At 40.1% G+C, this 18,027-nt stretch overlaps 1 protein-coding gene across 1 annotated transcript in view; it reads left to right on the top strand.

Annotated features, from left to right (window-relative positions):
• Window positions 1–1,594: 1,594 nt before the first annotated feature.
• LOC311501378 (ras/Rap GTPase-activating protein SynGAP-like) overlaps window positions 1,595–18,027 on the top strand; it is a gene marked incomplete at its 5' end in the record, with an annotated part of 38,747 nt that continues 22,314 nt past the window's right edge. Inside the window, 5 exons of the mRNA XM_084563147.1 lie at window positions 1,595–1,694; window positions 10,932–11,020; window positions 11,203–11,324; window positions 17,026–17,179; window positions 17,563–17,661. Coding sequence (XP_084419273.1) covers window positions 1,595–1,694; window positions 10,932–11,020; window positions 11,203–11,324; window positions 17,026–17,179; window positions 17,563–17,661 — 564 coding nt within the window. The remainder of the gene's footprint in view (window positions 1,695–10,931; window positions 11,021–11,202; window positions 11,325–17,025; window positions 17,180–17,562; window positions 17,662–18,027) is intronic.

Genomic DNA, 18,027 nt, shown 5'->3' with positions numbered 1-18,027 from the left:
CTTCCTCTGTCAGGTGAAGTAGTATAGTGTGGTTCAGTGGGTTGAACCACAGGACTGTCGGCCAGAAGAGAAGAATTAAAGCCCCATGTAAAAAAAAAAAATGAAACGCTTGCAATGAAGGCTGACGTCGCATCACGTCACGTGTGTCTGGGCCAAAAACTTGCACTTGAAGGAAGCTAGGAAGAGCTACAAACTGAGAGGTGACCTCTCCTGCATCATGCTGATGAGTAAGATCATTACATGATCACGTCATTGGGAAAATATTTGTGTACTTGAATCTTCAAAAGAGACGAAGATGAAAACTGCAAATAGCCTTCTGTGTAGCCTCTTAACTTGCTTCAGTCGCATCGGTTTCTCCTCTCATGCACTGGTTCACTAAGCTGAACAGCCAAACAGAGTGATCTCTCTAATCAACGCACTCCAGCGCTGAGTCGATGAGCTGAATCGGACGATAAGCCACTGACAGAGGTCCGACTAGCGGCAACCGAGAAAAAGCTAGATGATTATCGACTGTCAGATGGGCGGCACACTCTCGCCGCTTGACTCAAATGGACCCTTTCACAACCAGTTGACCAATTGCACAGCCCTCCGGGTCGTCTAAAACATTCTGGTCAGGTCTCGTCATTTAAGAAAAAGGCAAACTTTTCAACTTCAGTGACAAGCAAATCAAGACTGATCACTGATGTTCTCCTATGATGCTCATGTAATCTTGATCTCCTTATGCCAAGAAACCCCGTCTTATTTCCTAATGGCATGAATTAACCAGAACGGGCTTTGTTATCATGAGAAAACTGAATTATTAACAGCATTAAATATTTAAAGCGGGGCTGTTCTTGGCTTCCGTAGTTTTCTTTTTCATCTGCTGAAAGTTGAAAGTTTGTCTCTGATAAAATATGACTTAAATGTGTGCACTTGTGAGCAGGATCTTTCAGCACAGCCACACTGGAGGCCCATCCTGGTCCAACAGGCGACTGAGAGTTAGTGAGACGTGGAGGCATTCATTCATTTATCCATTCATTCATTCAGGCCGGAGGTGAAGGTATAAAAAAAAGTTAGACACGAATTATTATTGAGAGCCGATCATTTATTTTTTTATACATCCACAACCGTGGCTGGAGGGGATCTTTAAACGCTGACGTGTCTGTAGGAACGCTTATCAATTAATCATGGCAGCAGCTTGTGGTTGAGCAGCGTTGTGACATTTAGCCCGCAACTCTATAAAGGGCAGCGATGATAAGCTGGATGTGGAGGAACCTCCTGCTTTTGTTTTGCAGCAGAAAAACTACCATGTGTCACAACATCGACGCGTTTGTGTGTTCAGAAGCTCTGCAGTGGTCACAGATAGTATGTTATTACATTTGAGTCACGCAGCTGAATGTTTGTTTCCCTGTCACATAAGTACTGGATGATGACTTACTGCTGTTTTAATGCCGATAAATTACAATCCACCTGCTGTTTTATTGTTTGATTTGTAAAGTTTGAGCCGAAACTACATGTTTTTGTTTTTCATGCTGTGGGTGAAAACTGTGATTGTTCGTCCATCCGTGTCCGAAACTAAAAGTATCTTGAACTTGTGTCTGTGCCACATAGCTGCATGGACACATCCTCAAAGACGTGGCTGCCGCATCAGAGTCAGTTTGGGTTGGTTGGTCAAGCGGAGGTTTGCTGTGGCGGACCTGGAGTTTTAACCCCAAGTGAGTCAGTCGAGCCGAGAGCCGGTCTGCTTTTCTCTCCACTGTCGGCTTTGCGTGCTGTCCCCTCTCAGCCTCGTCTCCAGTCTGTCCAATTCGTGGTCCAGTACGGTTTTTCTCTGTTGTATATGTTTTTATATGTCGGTTTTCTGCTGTTTTCTTACTTAACGAAAGGGTTCAACATGTGCTTTAGCTTCAGCTGTGCCACTCTGCTTTTTACATTCTTTTTTTTTTTATTATTATTTCCCGTCCTTTTACAAAAGTACCTCTGTATATTAAGGATTCCTCGCTTCGCTCACCCTCCGAGCCCTGCTTTGTCACACTCCTAGAGTTTTATTTTGACATCCTCTAGGTTTGATAGCGCCATTTGCCTTTTTTTTACACCGGCTTTGATACACTCGGAGTCTTCCTCCTCGCTGTGCTCTGTTTGCTTCCCCCCGATGAAAGCAGTCGTTTCTGCTCCCTCCAGGGGCAGCAAGAGAAATAATTTTCAGCTGCTGTGCAAAGCTGTTGTTTCAGTTCAAACGTCGAGGCCTGCACCGCAATGTTTAGAGGCATTGGATAGAAACAAACAAGGGGCGGTTTACGCCGTGTTGAGTATCGGCTTAATTTGTGATGTGGGGAAGATAGTAGGCGCAGAAGTAGTGCGTTAGTGTTTAAATCGCTGCTTGATCTGTTGATTTTTATCCTTAGCATTTTAATTCCTCATCTACTCATTCATAAGCACAGCAATAATGCTTCTAAATACATGAGTAAAAATGAAGGTAGTTTGATGGAGAGCAGTGCACAAGCTGCAAACATGTTCCTATGGTAACTAGGCCACACTCCCCTTGGCTAGTTCACACACACACACGCACACACACTGGCAGAGGGACAGGCAGGAGAGAGGCAGGACTGCTGGAAAACACACGTGACCGAGGACAACTTCAGATTGTTTATTTCGGTGGCTGTTGGTTTGCCTTCCTCCGCTCAGAGGGCTTTCGCACACTGCCACGGACTTAGGATGAAGCAGTTGCGTTCCCGAATGCTGGAAGTCACCTCCTTTGTGTGTTTCGCCTCCCGCTCCTCCAAAAATATCTGCCGGCTTTCAAGCCGATCGCAGGTTCTTTCCCGTGGCTCCCCTTCGCGCCCACACTGCCCCTGCTTCCTCAACCCCTCCACCCACCTCTTATATCAAATCCTGCAGCTCTGCCTCTTCTGTGCGTTTTACATTTACATGATTACAGCGTTGTTTCTAAACATAGCACCAGAGTGGCTCAGAGCACAGTCAGGTGTCACTTCAGTTTTTCTTTTAAGCTTAAGCATACTGTATTTAAAACATTATGAACTTTTTAACACCGTAATATTTTGGGCTCATTTAATAGGGCTAGTCTGAGTAAATGTTTTTTTTTTTTCTTTGCGTTTAAAAGCTCTGAAAGACTCGAGTTGACTCCACACGTCGTCTGGTTCTCTGAATGCCAGCAGTGTACTGTATGTCTGCGCACTCGGCATCTCCAGTGTCATTCTATGTTTTGTAAATCGCTGCTCACACTCAAACCGTGTCAAAGCTCCTGGGGCGACGCCGGCGGCCTGTCAAAGAGCCATGAAGTTGATGCGCCGAGGTTTTGCTCCTGTCAGTCATGCAGGCCGATTATTTGGACGGCTCGCTGTTAATGAATGGCCCTAACTTTCTGCACACATTTGCACACGTCCGCAGATTTTCAACAGCTGTGACGCTGGTTGCATCCACAATGGCAGGATAACCATCTCTGACACTCACCGATCTTTAAGTTCTTCAACAATCAAGTCAGCTTTAAGAGTCAATCCATGCCGATGACAAAAACATACTTTCTTGCTTCTTGCAACATCTCTCCATGTAATGCATATTTTTTTTTTCCTCCTCTTCTGAGCCTTCCTCTGTAGTGCCACCTCTCCGTGTAAATCCTTTTTAACTAGTCCCTGTGAAAATTGTTCACGGCAAAGATTGATGTTTCTCATTATTTGATTTAAAGGTTGACTTAACATGCAGTTTTTGCCTGAATATAACCTTTTCATTTTCTTCAAAAACGTATTCAAATCCGGTGTGAACACGCCGCTGCCTTGCACTTTTGTGTGGTACCAGGCAAGATTTTTAGTCTGGAGGACAGAATTATTCAGTTTCATTCTGCAAAAAGGCATACCACCACCACTGCAGTGAAAACTATGGACTGGAAATGACAGAAAACGTTGTAACGAAGTGATTGTGAATATTTACGAAATCAACAAAGCACATACACACATTAAAAAAAATGTCTGTTTTCAAATGGTTAATTTATAAAATGCTACTGTTTTCAGATAAAGAGGCATACAAATAATAAGTGCTTTTATTTTCTCCACCAAAATCACTTACCTTACAGCCAAACATTTGAATAAATTACTATAATGTTTTAGGATTTTTCCTAACAGAGGCAATTCTCTGCCATGTGATACAGTTCTGATAATAAATATATTTAAATTTTAGTATTTTTTTTTTATTTATCCCATGCATGGAAACTGTGTTGTCATAGCAGCAAAGGGAATTCAAGAATAGATGCATAATGGCCTTAAAATCTACAATACACTCCTATAATACATTTAAAAGAACATATAATACGTGTACAACAACAAACTGTAAGCTATCTAATACTGCACAGACCAGATATTAATAACATCTAGAAACTGGACGAAGAAGAAAAAGTCATGAGACAAGGAATTTGTGAAGATTTCGAACCAAAATTGTCTACAAATAGCGCCATATGTTGTATCTACAATCCCCCGCAGATCAAATGTTGTCTGAAAAATGTATACATGCTCTTTTTGAATTTGATGGCAGCAACACACAAGTTGGGGCGGGAGCATTTTTGCCACTGCGTTGCATCACCTCCTTCTTTTAAGCAACATGTCTGAGAACAGAGGGACCAGTTGTTTGTGGCTTCGAATGTCAAATGTTTTCCAGATACCGGATTTCATCTGCTCACCAGTTCATGTCCTCCTTTGTTGTTGTTATTGTTGTTTTTCTTTCATAACATACCAGTAGAGCTCAGTGGGGGACAGGACTAGACTGCAGGCAGGTCGGTTTAACATCTGGACTTCTGATGTGTTGCCTTAGTAATATTTTCTTTTAGATACAAATTTTTCTTAACATTTTACACAGAATCTCAACAATTTTCAGAAAGAGGTTGCATGTAGCTGAGGAGATTGTACAAAACTGAATCAGTGAGAGTAGTTTGAACAACATATTCAACCAAATATATCAGTGCATGTACTTTGTAGATAGTTAAGACGTAAAAAGCACTAAATAAGGATTAGGATATTCTGACATATTGACCTATATTATGGACATTTGGAGCCGTTGGTGGAAGAGCAGATTCCCATGCCGTAATTACCGGTTGCTTGTCGACATGAGCAGTATTTACTAGTTGGAATATGGCAATTACGGAGGCTTCCATATGACATGAATGCGACATCTGCCCCAGCAGGCCTGTGTGTGTGTGTGTGTGTGTGTGTGTGTGTGTGTGTGAGTCACCGGAGGCTCCTTGTTGTCAGATGCTCCAGACCAGACATAACGAGATCTCGTGCGTGTGATCTGTTACTGGAAACGTTGTCACTCCGAGACAAACCATCAACAATTATTGGACAGTCACAATAAAATTAGGCTCACTGAGGTCTTCACTGTAAGGTCAGCTCTCAGCGAATCTAACATTCCATACAATACTATGACCTAACATTCCATACTATACTATGACCTAACATTCCATACTATACTATGACCTAACATTCCATACTATACTACGACCTAACATTCCATACTATACTACGACCTAACATTCCATACTATACTACGACCTAACATTCCATACTATACTACGACCTAACATTCCATACTATACTATGACCTAACATTCCATACTATACTATGACCTAACATTCCATACTTTATTATGACCTAACATTCCATACTATACTATGACCTAAAATTCCATGCTATACTATGACCTAACATTCCATACTTTATGACCTAACATTCCATACTATACTGTGACCTAACATTCCATACTATACTATGACCTAACATTCCATGCTATACTATGACCTAATATTCCATACTATATTATGACCTAACATTCCATACTATATTATGACCTAACATTCCATACTTTATTATGACCTAACATTCCATACTTTATTATGACCTAACATTCCATACTTTATTATGACCTAACATTCCATACTATACTATGACCTAACATTCCATACTTTATTATGACTAACATTCCATACTATACTATGACCTAACATTCCATACTATACTACGACCTAACATTCCATACTATACTACGACCTAACATTCCATACTATACTATGACCTAACATTCCATACTTTATTGTGACCTAACATTCCATACTTTATTGTGACCTAACATTCCATACTTTATTGTGACCTAACATTCCATACTACAGTCCCTGACAAAAGTCTTGTCACTTATCCATTTTGTAGAAACAACAGTTTATAACCTGACTTTTAATTAATCCATTGGTTTTAGAAATGGCTCATATGAAAGCTAAAACCCTCCCAAATTATGTTTGATATACTAAAATAAATTTGCTTCACTGAAGAAAGATTGATCATTTAATGAACACAGAAAGGTCAGATTTTGGCAAGACAAAAGTTTTGTCGCCTACAGAAAGTAATGTGAAAATTGAACAAATCATTTACTTCAAATACAAAAATATGATGCATAACATCAGTGAATTAAGTACTGGTGCTGTGAGATCCATATTTAATATCTTGTATGACTTCCATGAGCTTGAAGGACTGCATCCATGCGGTTCGACAATGATTCATACAATTTATTGATGAAGTCATCAGGAATAGCAAAGAAAGCAGTCAAGGTGCTCCAGGACTGGCCAGCCCAGTCACCAGACATGAACATCATTGAGCATGTCTGGGGAAGAATGAAAGAGGAAGCATGGAAGACGAAACCAAAGCATCTTGATGAACTCTGGGAGGCATGTAAGACTGCTAGAAACTGTTGTTTCTACAAAATGGATAAGTGACAAGACTTTTGTCAGGGACTGTATATTGTGACCTAACATTCCATACTATACTATGACCTAACATTCCATACTATACTACGACCTAACATTCCATACTATATTATGACCTAACATTCCATACTATACTATGACCTAACATTCCGTACTTTATTATGACCTAACATTCCATACTATACTATGACCTAACATTCCATACTATACTATGACCTAACATTCCATACTATACTACGACCTAACATTCCATACTATATTATGACCTAACATTCCATACTATACTATGACCTAACATTCCGTACTTTATTATGACCTAACATTCCATACTATACTATGACCTAACATTCCATACTATACTATGACCTAACATTCCATACTATATTATGACCTAGCAAGCAAGCACTACTTAGTGAGTAGTTGTGATTAAAGATCCAACTTTCGTCTCCAGATGCAGACTGCCGATATGTCAGAACGGATACCTGGAGATATGGAAATCAACCAGCAAGTCACGCTAGCACCACTGCTGAGAGTTGGCCCGTCACTTAGTGGCCCGGTCCACTGCTTTGGGTCAGACTGAAGCGTCTCAATGAGTATTACATTACATGTATGATAATTCCAAGGGTTAAGGCTTAGGGGGAGCTTAGGTCCTGACCTTTTCTCGTTTTTTTTTTTTTTTTTTGCTGTTGACATTTGTGTGTGAAATCTCTGTTAAAGTGATTGCCATGACATTTGGTGCAGACATTCGTGTTGCTCTCAGGATGAATTGGCATTCCAGAAACTTTTGGTCCATTAACAACACCTGCAAAACTAAAGAGCCATGCACATTGGGTTTGTTTCTAATTAGCAGAGAGTGAGCTGTGTGTTACATCCTATCCTCTTTTTATACCAGATATGGCGTAATGTATTCAATGAAGGAAATGGAGGAAAACATACATGTAGTATAACTGTCAAATACCAGTGCAATGTGTACTAGCCTGGTGTTAGCATTTATGGAGAGAGTATCTCCAGCATGGCTGCAGAACACTAGTAGTTCTATGGTCGCCCTATTATATAAGCTAGCATGAGACCAGGGACTGGAGTAATTACCTGCTGTGATGGAATGAACAAATTGTTTCATGAAATTGATGAAAGTTATGGATCAACCTCATCGTACATGAAACCCAATCTGCTTAAAAAGTGCACTATTGATACAGAGACTGATCTAGTTGACCAACAAATGGATGATTGTAGTTTTGGTAATGATTGTGTGCCCTCGATTCAGTGGAGGGTTGATGCCAGCATTTGTAAATCTTTTGGAAAATATCTGCAAGGAGATTTCATAGTCGTTAAAATCCTACAGTTTGGTTAAGGCTGCTTAAGTTGTGATCGCCCCATCTGTTTTATTGTCTTTTGTGCAAAGCTTCTGATTAAAAAAGGCAAAGTTTCCCTAGATTATATTGCGTTAACAGAGATGTATATGCTAAAGGTTGAGTATGTTTCTCCAACACCCACTCACAGTCTTCCTCTCTCTCTCTCTCTCTCCCCCTCTCTCTCTCTCTCTCTCTCTCTCTCTCTCTCTCTCTCTCTCTCTCTCTCTCTCTCTCTCTCTCTCTCTCTCTCTCTCTCTCTCTCTCTCTCTCTCTCTCTCTCTCTCTCTCTCTCTCTCTCTCTCTGTATCACAGTTAGCTAGAGGCTGTTACCACCCACACACTCCGTCCTGACAGCAATTTACATTCAGAATAGCCCATGTGAACACATCCATGTGTTCTACTGTGTCACGTTTGCTTAGATCACAGCATGCTGCAGGTGACTGTTTTAGTGGCAGGTGGAAATATGCTAAATATTCCTCTAGAAGACGCATTCGATCGATTTGCTGCTTCAGCCCCGCATGAGACACGAAAAGAGACGGAAATACCTCCTCCAGCTGAGGAAGGTTCCCCCTCGCGGCGGGCCGATGAGGTCCGACCACTTCGCTCGCGTGTCTGTTTTTGCATAAAACGTCAGAATCGCAACCTTGTGCAGCATGTTTCTTAGTGATTATCATCTTTATTGTGCAGTTGTGTGCCAATCTCTTCTACAGTTCAAGTAGGAGCCCTTGGAGTTGTTTCCATGGATACCAAACAATTAGCTGGGATTCAGAATAGAACCTGGAGAGTAGCCTATTTACAGGCTTTTGGGAGCGAGGAAATCATAGGATGACAGAGTGTCTTGATTCTCTGTTGCAAAGGGGAAAAAAAAGAGAACTCCTTTGGGTAATGGGTAATTTCTAAATAAACTGCCCTAACGGATCAATTAAAGACAAAAATAGAACAGCAGAGTGAACATCATCAGCATAAAACCATCACGATCTTAGCGCTGAGAGACCAACCTATGGACGAATCTGTGACATTTAATTGCACAAAGAGAAAGATAGGCAGGTTGTTTATATTTACATCTTTAAAAAAAATGCATAGATCGAAAAGAGAATATGATGTTATTGTATAACCTGGTCTTAAAAATCTGCTTGGCATCAGGTTAGGGCCACATTTCATCTTTTTCATCCTGCACTCTTAAAGCTATGTGGAGGGAATAAATATATATTATAATTCAATCTGCCAGCATAGTAGAAATGCTGCAAGTAGCCTGTTAGCTTAAGAATACTCTGACAATGTTTGAGTTGAAACCGCTAACCTTGCCTGGCGAACGCTAATAAAATCTGTTTTCTTACACCCTTACGACCCATAGATTAACATGGTATTTCTTGTTTGCTATAATAAATATGTTTATCGAGGTTTAGTTGACACACTTCTTGGAGTTTTGCCATCTTCGCACAAACCCAAGATAGCAGTTTCATTCCAGCTAAGCTAAAGCTAACCAGCTGCCTTGCATTTAACTCACGGAAAGTTTTATCTCAAGAAAACGAACAACAGTAAATTCCCAGAATGTCATAACTATTTCTTGAAAGGACGTGGAACATATTTGCCTTTGTTCAGTTGTTAATAATTCCTCTCTTATGTTGTGTGTATAGACCGATGAGGATTATGGAGCAATATGGGATCGTCATGCTCTTGAGCCTTGGCCTCAGCTTCCTGTCAACACACACACGCAGAGTCAAGTATAGAAAGCATCAAATTCCCTAAAGATAGTTGCTCATACTGTTATAGATCCATCACCATGTTCCAGAGTTTGCACAGGCCTAAAGTCAGACTAAGACCATCAGTTTCCAGATGACTCATTCGAGTGTGGGTCTTCCTTCCAGTATAGTTCTCAGGTTTTGCGTCATTTTCCTTGCATTTTTATTTTTTTATTTTTTCAACTGCAGCTGATGACGGGTTGCTGCTTTTGCAGACAGCATACAGGCGTCTTTTCGACTGTCACGCTGTAGTTGTTTGTGATTTGTTGGGGGGTTTGCTATAGCTGTTTGTTCTCGTTAGTGTTGTTCTGCAGCTTGAGCTTCACTGTGCTGGTATCCTGCGTGTGAAAAGTGTTTGTTCTGTCATGTTTTCTGATGCTGTTTCCCTTTCTGCATGTGACTGAAGCAGAAGCTGCAAGGTAATGACACAAACTACAAGCAAGATAAATGATAACATGTCAAAGTGTCATAAAATGTTGCTCTTAACATTACACTTTGTGTCTTTTTGTTATTGCAGCATCAAGTTTATGAGCAGTTGTCACAGACGTTTTCGTAATTGTGTTCATGGCATCCTGTTGTTCTAAAAACTCACTAGAGTGTCTGAGCCCTTTAAACTGTAAGCCAACACTCAGTTAATTGCCATTCAAACCTCTCAGATTGTAACTGTTGTGGCACCAGATCTGATATTTGGACGAACTTAACATAAATTAAGAATTAATTTGTTGTTCTGCATCTACTGTATCTCTCATGACTGACTGCCAAATTGTTGTAGCTGGGTTTGACTCGACATAATTCGCCATAATTCTTCAAGATAAAGTGAAACTACTTCTAAATTAAAACAGTTAAATTCAAATTTGATGGGATTTGTATACACAATACATTACAACCATGTGATAAATTTAAAAGCTTCTAATTCTCTCTCAATATTGCAAAAACCCAGACATCTCCATTTGGTATTTGTAATCACAGTGGTGCTAAGATGCAGTTAAAAATCTAACATGCAGAAAAAGTTAAACATTTGTATTTGTTGAAATATAATGCCTTTTCTTATGACTTCTCACTTTTTCCTGTTGCTTATATTTGGTAATCTTTCCTCACAGACCAATCACGCAGGGCAAGTTTTGCCTCTGTAAGACAGTCAAGCATGGAAACTCCTCCCAATGCGACCCCACAGCCCTTCAGACAGCCGGTGAGTAAAGTAAAGTGAGGCAAGTACACTGTACAACGCAAGTTTTGTCCTTCAGACAGAAAAAGACAGATTTTCTTTCTCGGCCTCAAGGTAAACTGCTTGTACACAAAGTAAATGTGATTCTCCCTGAAGTGTGCTGCCCTTTACAAACCAAATGTATTTCTATTCTGTTGAACCTTTAGAGTTTTCTCAATCGACGGTTGAAGGGTTCCATCAAGAGGGCGAAAAGTCAGCCCAAACTTGACCGGACCAGCAGCTTCAGACAAATGATTTTGCCCCGGTTTCGTAGCGCTGACCAGGAGAGGTATGTACGCTTTATAAATCGCTCTGTGCTTCCATCCATATCCTAGTTTGGGTCACAACAAGGAAAACACTTGTGCAGGATTTCAGTCGATCACAAATGCATTTTTAAGAAAGGATTGGGTCGGCCATGGTTGTAACCTGATAGAGAATTTATGAAAATAGGCGATTGTCTATAATCCATAGACACAAGGCTCTGTCAATACCTTAAAGTTGTGTAAGAGTAACCGTTGCAACCACATTTTAGTCGACTGGGTAAAGCCTGGGTAGACGTTCAACATCCCCAGCCTGAATAAAATAAGAAAAAACATCGTAGCTACATGATATTTTTCTAAACCACAGGTTCGCCCCTCCATGAACTCCCCCACAATCATCACAAGGATAGTGGACACAGTATATGTAACTTAAAAGCACATTTATGCTGTTATATTGAAAGCAGCATCGAGCTTTGGACACTGTAAACATCACTACTTGGGTGACAGACGTCCTGTTTTGTGTGTGTTATTTTAATGTTTTAGCTGTATCTGCATTACGCCACAATTGCTCGTGCATGAAAACCTCTCACCTTTGTTGCCGATAGCTACATTTCTTTTTGAGCTGCCAGTAGAACATTGCTAACGTCAATACCCAGCTTCAAGGCTGCCGTTCACAATAGAACAAGCTGATTGTGTTCTCAAATTATGGCGTAGTTTGCGTAATCATAGGACTCTGCATGAAAGGATGAATTTTTACTGAGGATACTGATCATGTTTAGGACAATTGTTGTGTCCCCATTTTTAGTTTAAAACTGTCCTGTTTCATGTACTTTTAGTTGACCATTTGGCAGTATTTTTGTTCATGCTGCTATTAGCTCCATTTGAATGAAGACCATGCAACTTTTAAAGGAGGACATTTAACTTTCTTCCTCTTACAAATGAAAAGTTTCATTTATAAGCACCAACATGCACTCCTTGCTCATTTCAGTACGCTCAGAGGTGTTCCTGTCACACCCTTACTTGATCTGGTAGGACCAGAGGCCAAAATGTTAGCAAATGTTAGCAAATGTAAAATGAATATTGAACCAAGTCACTTTACTTACTTTAGATGACTTTAAATCATACATGTCTCGGTCAAGACAGCTGCTGTAATGGTGGTTTCTTTTAGGCAGCTGACTTAAAGGACCATGTTTTACGATGTATTGCCCTCTAGTGGTGAGATTGTAGATGGCAACCAATCGAATATTCCTTAAAAATACCCCCTCTAGAGCCAGTGTTTGCTTTGTCTGTTCGGCGCTACTGTAGAAACATCATGCACGACTAGGTAGAAGGGGGGCCGCACCCAAGGGCTCATTCTGAGCTAATGAAAACACAACGATTTGTAGTTACAGGTGATTATCTAGCACAAATTTACAGCAGAAATAAACATAGTTTTAGAGTGCTCTCTTCCAAATTCATGAGAACTACAAGAGAACTGACTGATTTCAATTGTGTTAAAGCTTGGTTGTACATAACTAAGTTGGTGACGTTTCTGATAGTTGGGTGCCATTGCATTTAGCTAGCATCACCTGTCCGCCTCCGCGTCACCAAGCCTATTTTTGCACTAGCTAGGAGTTAGGCAGAGTCAGGTTTGGCTACTGCAACGGCTGAACACCACACCACTGCTATTCAGGAAATCTATGGTTGACAACACAGTTATATTATGTTTCATTTCTGCTGATAGATCCCCCTAAAGCCTAAACATTGATAATTTAAAGGAACTTGATTTAAGAGCAACTCCAACTCCTTTAAGATATGTTAATAACTTTGATTATCACCCATTTCCATCCAGTGCCATTAGTGTCTAATTTCCACTATTTGTTTTAGGCCATGTGCAAGATGGAACGGATTAATAAAAGACAAAAGGAATGTGTCCATTTACTGGATTATAGCTGCAAAAAAAGTTTAATTAGTCTGAAAACACAACGTTTCAACAGCAGTGGCCAGTTCAATTTATAAAGATGTTAAAACACATCATCAAAAAAAATATTCTCCTTTTAAAATCAATACATACCCATCGGGACATGCAGACTTCTTACATGTGAGCATTAGGAATAATGTTCTCCTGAGGAAGGATGTGCTTTAATCCTTTTCACCACAAAACAAAAATCTATCCTCCTGCTTTTAAGAGCCTCTTGTGTGTTTTTTTTTTATGTGGCTAAAGCAGAATGTGGATGAATCTCAGAGTGCCAGTGACACCCTTCAGTCTGACTGTGGCTTCTTATCAACCACACTGACGAAAGCAAAGCCCTGCTGAGTGAAGGACATTGTGCCTTTAGTGACACCTTCACAGATGGTTTAAGACTGGTTTCAGGCGGCTACTGAAGGTATTCATTCGGGTGATATTAATAGAAGCATTTGCAATTTATCCAATCATTGCGATGCTGCCGTCAGAGCCGTGATGTAATGAAGAACGAGTTTGAATAAAGAAGTGGAGACTTGTGAAAGCTTATTGAATACGCAGGACGTGTTATCCCTGCATGAAAAGGGTTAGTTCAGTTCATTTTTTATCTCGGAACAGGAGGTTAAGCAACAGGAGCATAATTATAAGCTCAGTCATTTTAATAAATACTGTCTGGATTCGTGTTTTTTTTTTGAGTTTTCATTTAAACCACTGTTATTTTTAGATGAGTATCATCACCCTGGGCAGATGTATAAACAGCACATGAATGTGATAAATATTTTGAACTGACAAAGATCCAACTGGGATTAAAACATCGTCTTTTTGAATAAATCTCTGTGTTTCTTATTAATGCAAAAATAGAAAAGTGGTGGTAGCTGACTCAGTTGGACATTGTGCTAAGATTTATCAGGTCTGTGGGATTTTTATCATCCGATCATGTCAGGATGCCTGCGGCTCTCATGACAGCCTTTTCTTGTTTTGTCTTCTGAGGTCGCGTCCCGATGGAATCTCACTTGCATTGTGATCAAAATTTTATGCAGGCTTCACACAATCCAGTCACGACGCACATATGGGAAACGCCAAGGCATAGAGGGAGAAAGTAAAGATGCGATGCTGACAGCACACTTTCCTCGCACCACAGGAGATGCAAATAATAGACGTTTTGAGGGCATGTGAGGATGTCCGATGCTCGGAGATGAGGAATTTGTCATTTAGCAAAGGAAAATCCTTTTGTTCTTAAATGCACGGTGAGCTTCAAAGCAGAATCCCAGTTGAAATGTTAAAATTCAATTACTTATCAACCCAAGTGTTTCTGTGGAGGCAGCACTGAAGGAGGGGATGAGGGGAAGCTTAATGGGGTTAAAGTGACTCTCGGTCAGCGCACCTTCCCCTCTAACCACGTCCGATCACCCCTGCCTCAGACAGCTGCCTTCACAGCCTGCTTTGAGTTCTGCCCACACACACTTAATTCACTCAGTTGTGTTAAGTTGACTTTGCTATAAACCCACAACGTCCAACCTCACACTCTAGCTTTCCAACGCAGCTGCTGTACCTCTGCTTGCCAAGTCGGTTTACCAGAGCATTTTTCATGTGCTGCATTCTGCGATGGCACCGTCAGCCCCTGAGACAACATGATTCACTGCACTTCTGATCAACATTAAATCTGGCCTTAAATTAGTGCTCTCCGTTTCCTGCATAATTATCAGGTGTTGCTTCAAAGCTCCTGTTTTATTCACCCGTCATGTTTTCTTTCTTGCTTTTTTTGTGCAGATACACTCCATGCATTTGCTCTTTAAAGCTTGTTTTACATTGTGTTAAAGGAAAGAATTGTTACAGGCCTACATTGTTATATTTGTTCAATTCACTGACATTAATTTGTTGTGCTTTTCTAAATTTAAAATGAATATATTAGGGGAAAACTGATACACCCAACTCCCTAATCCTTTATTATGCCTACATAAGTTTATCCGGCTTATGCTAAGCTGTTAGCCATGGTGGCTTCTAGAAGCCATCAGTTTCCTATCAGCAGTGTTCTCACGATCTACGGCGATTTACAGCAAGCATCATCAAGCATCATGTCTTAACCACAAGCTTACAGGTTCTGTTAGAAGGCATTGTTAAAATTATCTGTACAGTATGAAGCTAGCCAGCTGCAGGTTAGCTTTGATTAGCGGACAGCCTGGAAATGACTAGAAACGACTTATCCAACTTCACTTGCTTTAAAGCTAAGCCTTTAAAGCTAAATAATTACCTATGAACGCAAATTGAACAAACAAAACATGTAGTTTTAATTAGGAGTTTTTTTTTGTTTTGTATGTTTGACATAGCTAGACTAGCTGTTTCCCTCAGTTTCTAGTCTATATGTGGAGCTAAGCTAAACACCAGCTAATTATGGGCAATTATGGCTTCATGTTGATATTAATTAAATGCTAGCTACTGCTGGCTTTTCAATATAGATAAAAAATATTTAAGTGTTTTCCAAAGAAAAACACTACAAGAATAGGCTGACATTGCGGGAAATATATTTTTATACATTTGAAAGAATTTCAGTTTAAATGTTGAGCTAAGCTAATCACCTGCTAGCTCGATTCACATTTAAAAGGTACGGACACACCTATACCAAATTAAAGAACCTCTGGCAGCGAAGTCATCAGTGGATGAAGAAGTTGCACTTGAACACATCGCTAAGACTACGGCTAACAGCCAACTGGCTAATACGTTCTGGGCCTGCCTGAAAGGAAATAAGTCAGCAGGTGGCAGTAGCCTGTATTTGTTGATCAAAAGGGGGAAACTGGAAGAACTGGCCTGGTGTACGGTTTCATTCTAGATGAACTTGTGTGTATTTGAAGATGTGATAAAGACGAAAAGCAAGAAAAGCCGATGGCTGACCGTTGGCTTGGCGTGTCATGGCCTTAAGACTAATCTAAAGACATGAGAGGGGACTGAGTTGTCTCATCTGACATCTGACGTTGAGCTGGAACTTGACCCTCTGTATTTTATATCCGTACCTGCCAGCCCATCATTGCAGTGGTTTCACAGTCAGTCTCTATTTGCTGCACAAAAGCCTGAATAGCTACAGCTGAACCTAAAGGGCACTTACTCACTCACTGGCTAAGATGTAAGTTGTACCGATAATGGGTTTAATTTAGTTTGCCTCCCTTTCCCACTACTCTCGGCAACAAAATGGTTTTCTTTGTTTCATTACTTTCTTTTTTCAGTTGGGATACTAATCTTGTGTTGCCTGACAGCCATGGCGCACCTTTCTCCTTCCAATTCCACCACTTTTCTGTTTCTTTTTATAGCGCTGCCTTCTTCTAAAGGTTAATCCATGATCACCCTTTCTCTCGTTCACTTTCCCCTAGCTGCCTCACTTAGTTTGTATTTTTACCCCATAGCAGAGTAACACCAGCAGTACCTTTTTTTGATATTTTATTTTTAATCTAATGTCTTTAAGGAAATTAAAGAATTGCAGACAACCCCACAATCCCAGCTACTGTGGGTGATTTCCTAGCACACACCATGAGTCACACGAGCCACGTCAATACTCCGAACTGCAAACAACTGAAAGTCTGGTAGTCTTAACTTTTTTTTTTTTTTTTTTTTTTTAAATATAAACTCATTATAAAAGGATCAGATCTCAAGAATCTTAGAAATTGCAGGAGTGACACACAAGGATTTCTTAGCTGCAGTGACTCATGTTTTATTATAAGAAAGCACAGATACAGTCCTATCTGAATTCTGAGAGTAAGTAAACCTCTTCTTCTTCTTTCTTCTTTTCCTCTCACAAGGACACGCTTGATGCAAAGCTTCAAAGAATCCCACTCCCACGAGTCCCTACTTTCTCCTAGCAGTGCCGCGGAGGCTTTGGACCTAGTTTTGGATGAAGACGCCATAATCAAACCTGTCCACTCTAGCATTTTAGGACAAGAGTACTGCTTTGAGGTGTGTTACGTGGTTTCGCCTGCCCACCACTGGAATTTATTTTTTTTCATTTAGTCTCGCTGTGCTTGTAGAGCTATTAAGGCGCCACTTCGCACCCCTCTTGATTCAAATGAAATGAAATTAGATCAATGAAGTATTGGTTTAAGGAATTAGTGGTGAAACGTTTTATCTGATTATTCAATTTAAACATTTAGGGGGTTCAAGTTTCTTAGTTTTACAGATTTTCTGTTTTCATTTTGGCTTATAAAACAGTAAATTGAAAATCTGGACTGTACAACAAAAGATAAAACGAGCAATTTAAAGAATCTATCGGTATGAAAACTATTAAGTTCCTTTAGTAATTAAAGTATATAAATAAAATGAATGTAATGTGTTGTCTGCAGGTAACCACCAATTCAGGGACAAAATGTTTTGCCTGCCGTTCAGCTTCAGAAAGAGACAAATGGATTGAAAATCTGCAACGAGCCGTCAAACCCAACAAGGTAGATTCAGTTCAATAGATTATTATTATTTATTTATGTTTTCATTTTTACTATTTTTATCCTTTTTCTTCCCCATGTGAACAAGGGCATAACACATACACTACACTTATGTTGTCGTCACCATCTTGGTTCTTTGGGCTGCGAGGGGTGGATTTGACCGAGAACCATAACAAAAGACCATGTCAATCAAATCAGGCACAACTATATTTATTTAATCATGGATTTATTTTCCACAGTACAGAAGTGGATTTAGCCAGTGATATTATAATGACTTGTGCAAACATTTTTTTAATTAGTATTCATGAATGGAGGTCTAGTGTGTCCAGAGTTTCTTTTTTGGAGCCAGCACCTAGCGACTGTCCATGG

This window comes from Chelon labrosus, assembly GCF_963514085.1.
Source record: "Chelon labrosus genome assembly, chromosome: 16".
Classification (NCBI taxonomy): Eukaryota; Metazoa; Chordata; class Actinopteri; order Mugiliformes; family Mugilidae; genus Chelon; species Chelon labrosus.
Note: the sequence above shows the minus strand (reverse complement) of the source record. Positions and strands in the feature narration are given on the sequence as shown.